At 40.5% G+C, this 9,532-nt stretch overlaps 1 protein-coding gene across 1 annotated transcript; it reads right to left on the reverse strand.

The window, feature by feature from the left end:
• Positions 1–5,103: 5,103 nt before the first annotated feature.
• Positions 5,104–9,267, reverse strand: LOC109462478 (BTB/POZ domain-containing protein 2-like). Its single transcript, XM_019759034.1, has 5 exons — positions 9,051–9,267; positions 8,014–8,786; positions 7,465–7,552; positions 6,575–6,721; positions 5,104–5,268 (listed from the first exon to the last, which is right to left on the reverse strand). Exons 1-5 carry the CDS (start codon positions 9,222–9,224, stop codon positions 5,110–5,112), a joined length of 1,341 nt encoding a protein of 446 aa, XP_019614593.1. The 5' UTR covers positions 9,225–9,267; the 3' UTR covers positions 5,104–5,109.
• Positions 9,268–9,532: the final 265 nt, after the last annotated feature.

Consider the following 9,532-nt stretch of genomic DNA (forward strand, 5'->3'; position numbering starts at 1 on the left):
GATTCGTCCTCTCGTTTTTTTCTGATTTGCAAAAAAAAAAAAAAATTTGATTCTGGTCCTGAATCAACTGAAAAATGCTCATGTTTTGCCCCCAACAGTTTAGGAAAGTCCCTTTCTTCCTATTTGTTACAGTTTTCCCATCTATCATTGCAGTGGTTTGATTAAAAGTTCAAAATTCAATGTTTAAATTTTAACCCAGCCTTTTGTGTTGACTTCATGGCTCATTTCGTAGCATTTAAGCCTATAATAGGATGCGTAGGCCTGTTTCTATTTTTATTTTTTTTTCGCCCTGTCACTTCATATTTTTTCTGAAAAAATCCGAGAACCAACAAATTAAATTGGTGTGGCCTTAGGGTGATATTAAGGCTTTTCTGTGTGTCTCTGTATACAAGTAATCTCATACAGCACAGAACACCCCTGAACTACATGTATAGAGTTGCAATCGTAAGTGTACTACATTGTACATGATGTACATGTACAGGGATCTAAACACACTATGCCATTCTCAAGTGTAGAGACACTACACTGTATATCACTCCCAAGTGTTCTGTACAATATTAAAGTATTTGTGCTAATTATAAGAGGCTAAATAGCAGTGTTGCCTGTTTTGCTGTTGCAGTCCTTAAATTCTCTCAGCATGACATTTATTTTCTATATAGCTTTTAAGCAAAAAAAAAATGGTATATCACAATGAATTTCTTTGTTGATATAAGTTAGACTGTGTGTACATACATTTTGTAGATGTGACCATGAAAATGCTAAAATTTGGAGCTGTTGGCTAAACAACGTATTTAGGATCTTCAACATTTTCAATTTGGATTAATATATCATTTTAGGTTGTAGACACAAGTGTGAGCACAAGGCAGGCCACAAACTTCACTAAGTTACCATGAAATAGGATTTTATAATTAAGTTTGAGAAACATATTATTATCATCAGCTGATAAAATCAAGTCTTAGATGACCACAAAATTGTATCATCCCTTTAACCCAAGAGAAATAATAAAAGGAAGCAAGATGTACACCAAATAAATACTTGCAACTGCCTCTACTATATATTCATGGGACCAATACAAAGGGTCAACTCAAGCGAGTTTCTCTTTGACCAGTGCTTCTAGTATGGAATGCTTCATTACTTGTAACAATCCCAAAGCTTCTCCCCAACCATGCTGTCGTACACTTTCACCCATCACAACGTGCGGCAGTACACATAGCACACATATCCTCTTACAAAAATAGCACATTTCCATGTAAACAGTCCATTGTTCTTCTTTGGTGATACACGTACCCAGAGGTTCCAATCAGTCAAAGCATCAGATTCTGAAGAATGCTATATAACACAAGTACGTGTACATCACTGGTAGAGCCAGAAATGTCTATAAAACATCCAACGGACATTTAACATACGAAAGTTCTGCACATTTTTTAAACATTTGTAAGAATGTCTTTGCCATGTCTTTACAGGGTCTTTTTGGGGAGGACTTGCTTGTGTTTCCCATTGTTCATGAGGTGTCTGTCAGAATGTCTTTAGAAAAAGTGCGAAAACTGACATGCATATGAAAAGCACTGCACAAAGCCAAGACAATTATATAGGGGAGGACACCATTAATTAACAGACAGATGCTAATATCTTTATAAGTACGACATTGTGCTAAACAAAGGACTGTCTCCTATAGGGGTGTCCCTACCTGATGTGTGAAGAGACTATGGATATAAAATGTTCACCTTGGGTTATTTCGATGTCGTTTTTCAGTAACTATGTCTACTAAATGTTCTCCTTACTGGCCTTTGTTCAGCAATGTCTAAGTCATGTCTAATGTCCGTTAGACGTTTTATAGACATTTTTGGCTCTACCAGTGCATGTACCCCTACATGTGTATGTCTCCCATGTACATGTATGGAGATCCTGTGCCCAAATTGCTGCACACCTGGTATTACGGTAACCTCATAATACAGTTTGGAAACCAAACAAGACATGGCATTCTTCATGTAGCTGTTAGAATTTTCTTTTCTTTACGTAACCTACATGTCAAGGAGGTCATGTAATGAAATACAATTTTTTAACTTCATTGAACTACAGTAAACACAAAAGAAGCAGCACATATGGACATGACAATGTGAGAGACTAGATTACAATTCTATTACATGTAGGCACAAATACTACATGAACAGAATGTAGTGACTGTTGACTATAAATGTAGCGACTTACATAACTTTACAACATCAATATAAGTCCTGCGGCAATTACTTTGACTTACATAAAGTTTTTAATTGCAGCAGTTATCTAATATTCATATAATATATATAAGTATAATAATTAAATCTGATGCCTATTAATAAAGAAGTTTTAGATGTAGAAAGTTGTTTTTTTTAATGTGGGTTGTGGAAAAGTCAGCTCTCTTCTGTTTATTTTAATTCTTATCCAATATACTACTAGGTGAATCTGGTAGAAGGACTGTACTGAGTAGTTTGCTTTCGATTTGGGTGGGCAAATTTGTCAATACTTTTACAACCAAACAAACTCAGGACAGGTGAGATAGTACACCATTATGATATCATTTCTTACATATTATGGATTCAGCATGTAACGTTAGTAGCTCTTGCTTATTTTGGTTGTGACATCATTTTTTTGAAAATGTAATTAGTGATTTTAGGTTTGCATCGATTGTATGAATCTGATGAGAAAATCTCAATAAATTGTTGTCATTTCATACCAGGTTCATAAATTGTACAAAACGCTGATATTATAGTCTAGTATCATTTCTTGACAGAATGATGCCCATAGTTTATTCTTTGTTGTTGTTCACAACATAGTCTCTCTCTCTCTAGTTCTTACCATCATTGGCAACATACTGTACAACCAAAGCACACTTAAACATAATTATTACATCTTGCAGCAAAAATGCCACCATTTCCCAACCACATAGATCCATGTTTAAGACAAATGGAACAGGCAACATCTCCTTTTGATTATCACCGGCATCTAAGGACACTAAACAGGCTACTAACAGTCTATCAGTGAGACAGTGACTGCATCACATCTATATACATGAACGGTTATTTTTCCTTTGCATTGTGTGCATTGCTAATAAAAAATAACAACCCTGGCCTCTGTCCCACCACATCCACCAACACTTTCACACATATACAGTCCACCCATCTCTAGTTGATAACAAAGTATAGAGTTACTAGTAAGTTACTACTACATGTATCTTTGCACAGGTGTACATGGATATTATTATCATTATATAATAATAGTTACAAGGGAGAAGATATGATAATCTTCTATAGGTAACAGCAACCGTTAGAGTTAAGGAAGTCAGTCCAAGGACCTACATGTATGTAAAGTTCCTGTCACATATTCAGGAATATGGTTTTGCGAATGCTAGCATGTAACCATGGTTAGGGGTAGGTCGGTACAATGTAGGCTGGTACCGTATAGTCTACTATTCAGCTGGGCCAGCCGAATGTTTCAAAATGTTAAAAACATTCAGGGGTAACGTGGTCAGGATGGCTCAACCAAGTCAGCAGTGCTGGGGGTTAAATTTGACTCAATTTTAACTGAAATTCGTCTTGATTCATACAGAAAGGTATGGCGGGCTGGTGTTGGAGAACAAATTCAGGGAAAGGTCGCGAATGTGTGACAGGGACTTGATAATATGGAATATGGTACAACCTCTCTGAAACATGTCATCAGCTTTCCTAATTCTTTACATGTGGCATGGACAGGAAAATGGCAAAGGCCTTTGAATAGTTTTTGTGGGATGACTATTAACATTTCAATGTCCTTCCTTATGTAGTGCAAATTGTGTTGTATCACCACATAAAACTCCAACTGAGGTCATTTAGACTGTGTCACTTTGCTGTAGGTTCAGTTTTTTGAATGACTTTAGTATGATTGTGACTTTGGGTCATTAGTAGTACACCAGTAACAGAAAGACAGATCTGGGGGTAGTGGGTCTGTTCTCAAACAAAAAGGGCTTTTTCAAAATGCACCATACTAGTTACTACAGTTAGCATCAGCCTTTCTAATGAGCATTTTTACCAATATACAAAAATTTCTACACAATTTCTACAAATATTTGTCCATTGTCCAATCATAACATTTTTTCTCAATACACTTTTTTTAACTTTCCTTTGAATCATTATCTTTTGAAGCTACATGACTCCAGTGAGTGTGCCAGTGCTGGTTACCACAGAAATGCCATTTAGGCTTAAAGGTGCCCCATTCCACCAATCAGAATTCTTGGCTTTCAGATAAAATGAAAACTCTTACCTGATTGGCCGGCCCGTGTTGCAGCACTGATCATATTACATTGTTATCGTACATACATGTACATGTATGAATAAATGTGCTCTATTTGTGCCATTCTGTATCATTATAAGAAGCGAGTTTGGATTGAAATACTAAGTAAAACATGGTGCAACAATGCGTCACTGTGACAACGTTATACAGGTACGTGTAAACGTGTATACCGGTACTAAAGACAGTCAAAATTGCTGCATTTCTAAATAGCCAGTTAACACAAAACTGTCAAACTTAATTGTTTTATAGCGATACTATGTGGTATTCAATGAAATATACAAGCTAATAATGCAGCTCACTCATGACAATATAACACATATTTTATGGTTTACTTGACAAGTCGTAGACACTTATAATGTCCCTCTGATTTTCCCTAACCAGCGTGCAAAATACCTGGTTGCCCAGTTGCCCCGGGCAACCAAATTTTACTTGGGGCAACCTATTTTTGAACCTGGGTAGCCCAGTGTGCTACCTGAATTTTAAGAATGCCCCCCCCCCCAATCATGCCCACTTGGCTTGCACCACTGTATCCGGCAGATGCTATTTAATTTTAGGTATTAATGGCTATTACTAGTATCAGTTCACTAAAGGCTGTTAGAAATATTGTCAAAGGCTTATGTATGTAACCTTACTTAATTTTAGGAAATTAGTAACTTACAGGTGGGGCAACCTAAAATTCTGATGGGCAACCTAATTTTTGCCGTAGGTTACCCACTGGGCAACCTGGTTCAAAAAAGTATTTTGTACACTGCTAACACTCTAGCCCCTCGATAGAGGCCTTGTGCGAAACCTTCCATGTTTATCTTACGTGTAGAAGATGATTTCCGGGATCTGTCCATCCTCGACGGACGTCCCGTTGTTGTTGCCGGCGGCGTAGGTGAACTGGAAAATGACCTTCCCGCTGCTGGGCGACTCGTGGATGACCTTCCGCATGCCCTTTGTTCCGTAATGAGAATCAGGACCCTGTAATATAGGGTAATCATACAAGACAGGGCTCAAAATATTGGATGATTCATTGTACAGACTGTGTATACGTACCTCAGAGTAGGCAGGGTTCTAGCTAGCACAAAGTAGCGTAGGGGCCCCCTATGCTATAATTTTGACCCCCTACGCTAAATTTTCCCCCCTACGCTATAATTTTGACCCCCTACGCTGAATTTCCCCCCTACACTAATTTTCAACATAGCATAGGGGCATTGTGACTGTATTTCTTTGTTCAAGAATGCCAGATCAAATGTGAAAAACTATCAAGGATACCTTTTAGTTAGAAATAACATTTTTTCCCTTTGGGTTTCCCTCAAATGGCCTCTTTTTTAGCTCAAATTTTTAAAAGCTCCACACCGCGGAAGGACTCCTGGGCCCATTGACAGGCGTCCAGTACCACTACGCTAAAATTACATCCTAGCTAGAACCTACTAGGTAAAAGTGGCACTGTGCAGATATTTCTGATGTCTACCTGCACCTAAAAATGTTGTGTTTCCTGTTTCCCGACTGACCCTAGAAAAAAATGCTGACCCTAGCTTTTTCATGGTCCCTGCAAGAGACATGAATTTTTCGAGCTGATCGACATTTTCTACATGTAGCTCCATGACAGGTGACACCTGAGTGATGAAACGTTGTACAATCGGTTTTCCAACATTGACATTGAAAATATACATGTCCTCATGCAAGTTTTACTTCAGAAGCTTTATTGTATAAGTTGGATCACTAGAGATTGCCAAAGTCTGATAAGATAATCCCTACCTACCGACACAAATTTTTTCAGGACTGAAACAGGAAACACAACATTTATTTTTCCTTAGGCCACACCGACTTAATTTTATGGATGACATCCGCGTGCGCATTGATTTTCGCCTGTTCTCAAAAAAAAAAAAAAAGATTACTGTCATCCTTCTGAGGCTCTGGCCTGGCTCTAGGCCTGGGTAGTCCATGGTAGGTAGCGACATTATGGAGCCGGTGGTAACTCTGGAGGATGGCACCCAGGCTGCCGAAGCTCCACGATGGCAAGAACTCAGTACATACGTACAGTGCCAATTCATAAATTCCGCAAAAAGGCAGCATGTGCCGGTTTGTCGTATATGTCGCTATGTACTGCCGTAAATTCACAATACTAGCTTTGTATTCCAGTGGTTTAGTAGCATCTTTATTTTTGGGCAGAATTTTTTTTTATTCGCCCGCGCGCACTAGTTTGGGGGCCTTCAGAGGATGTCATCCATAAAATTAAGACTGTGTGGCCTTAGGGCCCTACACTCAAAGAACACTGACAAACCTTCAGGGTTGCACAAGCGGTGTAGCTGACGTTGGGTTGGATCTCCACGGGTTCCTTGAACATGACGCGGAAGGTTGCGTCCGAGCCGTCGCAGCTGAAGCCCGTATCGTTCTGACCCAGTACGGTACCCGAGTCCGTCTGGATAATCTGCGGAAACAGACAAGGAGCTGGATCTTAGACTTAGGCCACATCAATTTAATTTGTTGGTTCTCGAATTTTTTCAGAAAAATATAATGCGACAGGGCGAATAAAAAATAAAAACAGGTCGAGCCATCTAGGCATTCTATTATAGCAACAATACATCCTATTATTATAGCAACAATTAGAGCAACAATACATCATGTTGCAATTTTATAGCAGGAGGCCTAGGGATTTAGACTCCTGTCTGACCATAATTATGTTTGAATGTGTTTGAGTAAGAATTAACAAAGCAGACCATATGCGAAGGAAAACATTGCAAAAAAGACATCTTAGAATAGCTGCATAAGTAGAGACACTGAATTTTTTTTATCAACTACATGTATATAGTATAGCGTTTTGTAGCATTTATATGTAGAATTTTAACATTCCTGGCAAGTAACTTAGTATACACTCTGTTTAGTAGCCATAGAACATGTTTAGTATAATTAGGTACAACTGCTCACTGTACCCTTCATGTGTATAGTTTAGCGTAATGTAGAATGTACATGTAGAGTTGAAATATTCCCTAGCTATATAGCCAGTAGTTCTTTATAATACTCTGTCAGATACAATGTCCGTTGACCATATATATAGCATTATGTTAGACGCATACCAACTAGTAATCTTATTATTTGCCATACATTGTACCCGTGACAATCGTTGTGCAATAAACTTTGACTATTTGTATCTTCCACATTTAGAACACTGACCTGGATGTTGACCTGGTAGTCGGTGGGTCCATGGATGGATCCGTACAGGCCAAACCCAACAACAAAGATGTGTCGGTTCACCACAAACCTATCGTAACAGAAATGGTACGGTTATGTCAGAGTTACTTGTATGTAGCCGGTGTGTTATGCCGACGGGCGATTATACCGGCTATACCGATACAGAATCTGATGTACAAACATGGAAGTCCATGCCCGTACCCAGGGGGGGTTCGGAAGAACCCCCCACAAGGCTCAAAGGTCAACTTTTTGGTCCACTTTTTATGTAAAGGTCCAAGATTTCTCTTGAAAAGATAGACTGGAATTGTAGAAAAACTGCTCCCTTTGTTGGAAATCCTCTCAAAATGCACGAAATGCCATTTTAAAAGGTTCATTTTTCAAAATTTGCTCCCCCGGAAAACCTAGGAACCTCGCGCCTTCGGCACTCGAGGTCCCCTCAAGCAGTGGGAAGAACCCCCCCATTCAAAATCCTGGCTACGGGCATGGTAGTCTTTGATGAAATTTTCTTTCCTAAGCCTACGCCGTGCTGACCTGATGCGATCGGAGGTCCCGCTGTACCCCCAGCGACTCTCCACGGCGTGGAAACGGTTGATGGTCTGCTCCTTCCCCGTCAGACAGCAGCGCGGCGAGTCCAGGAAGTCCACGGGAGGCTTGGGGTTCACCGTGAAGTGCAGGAACAGACTGACCACCTCTCGGTCCGTCAGGATCCCGGACTGCGCCGGGCCGGAGGCAAACTCCTCAATGGTCATGAGAGGGAAGCGAATGAGGCGCAGCGCCTGTCCCAGCGCGCGCCGCTTGTTCTCCGGCGTGGCGGCCATCTGCTGTCTCTGGCACTCGTGCTCGGCCCACCTCACCACCGCGACAAACAACTTACACTCGCGGATCCCCAGCGTGTCCCGCTCCAGAACCACATTCAGGGTGTCCAAGTCAATATCCACGAAACCCTCCGCGGCAAGAGCTTCTGACGTGTTCTTGTCGATCGTCTCCAGGCAGAGCTGGGCCAGCTGTGGCTCGTCAAACAGGCGCGCCTGGGTCAGAAGCATGAAGGCGTTGTCGCTGCTCAAATTCTTCTTCAGAAAGTCTACACACGCCGACTCCAAGGCGGGAACGGCGTACTTCTTGGCGGTATAAAGCGTAGTCATGACAGTCTCTGGTCCGATCTGAACTTCGTCCGAGTACAGGAAGCGTAGGAGAGCGAGGAAAGCAGCAGGCTCGACGTCCGGCAGCTCTACTTCAGCTGAGGTGGTGGCCATGCCTCCGTTGAACATGGCATCAAACACTGCACTGCCAATGGCCAACACAAACTGCAACAGAAGTTGGAGAAATCTCTTATATAAAGTTTCGATATAAAACAAAAACTTTCCTAATCAAAACACAATTTTTTAATAAAATCATTAGATTTCCAAAAATGAACTCAATGTGTTTAGAATTCCCAATGTATATTGACCCTCATGGACCAAAAATACCCAAAATTCTGACAGAAAATGGTAAATGGCGCATGTGCTGGTAAATTTTAATAAACAAATAAACAAAAAATTTAGGGAAGGTATGAGATCGTGGAACTCTACCTTGTGTGCAGGGATCCTCTGCATGCCTTCACCGCGGCCCACGATGAAGTGCACATCACTCATCACCTCATTGTTAAACATGTAGGCAAGTCTGTCCTTCACTGTCGTCTTACTGGCCTGCCAGTTGTACATAGGCTGCAAACAAACAAACAAACAAACAATCTGGTTAAACATGTAGGCAAGTCTGTCCTTCACTGTCGTCTTACTGGCCTGCCAGTTGTACATAGGCTGCAAACAAACAAACAATCAATCAATCAAACAAACAAACAAACAAACAAATAAACAATCTGGTTAAAACATGTAGGCAAGTCTGTCCTTCACTGTCGTTTTACTGGCCTGCCAGTTGTACATAGGCTGCAAACAAACAAACAAACAAGCAAATAAACAATCTGGTTAAACATGTAGGCAAGTCTGTCCTTCACTGTCGTCTTACTGGCCTGCCAGTTGTACATAGGCTGCAAAACAAACAAACAAGCAAATAA

This window comes from Branchiostoma belcheri, unplaced genomic scaffold (assembly GCF_001625305.1).
Source record: "Branchiostoma belcheri isolate BF01 breed outbred unplaced genomic scaffold, Haploidv18h27 scaffold117, whole genome shotgun sequence".
NCBI classification, from domain to species: Eukaryota; Metazoa; Chordata; class Leptocardii; order Amphioxiformes; family Branchiostomatidae; genus Branchiostoma; species Branchiostoma belcheri.

What these genes read in the sequence shown, in the direction of transcription:
- LOC109462478 (XM_019759034.1), bottom strand. Translation starts at nt 9,224, where the DNA reads ATGTTTAACCAGATTGTTTGTTTGTTTGTTTGTTTGCAGCCTATGTAC. An exon ending in GGGACCTCCGATCGCATCAG is followed by an intron (nt 7,553 to 8,013) that starts GTCAGCACGGCG and finishes CTGTTACGATAG; the next exon opens with GTTTGTGGTGAACCGACACA. An exon ending in CCGCTTGTGCAACCCTGAAG is followed by an intron (nt 5,269 to 6,574) that starts GTTTGTCAGTGT and finishes CCTATATTACAG; the next exon opens with GGTCCTGATTCTCATTACGG.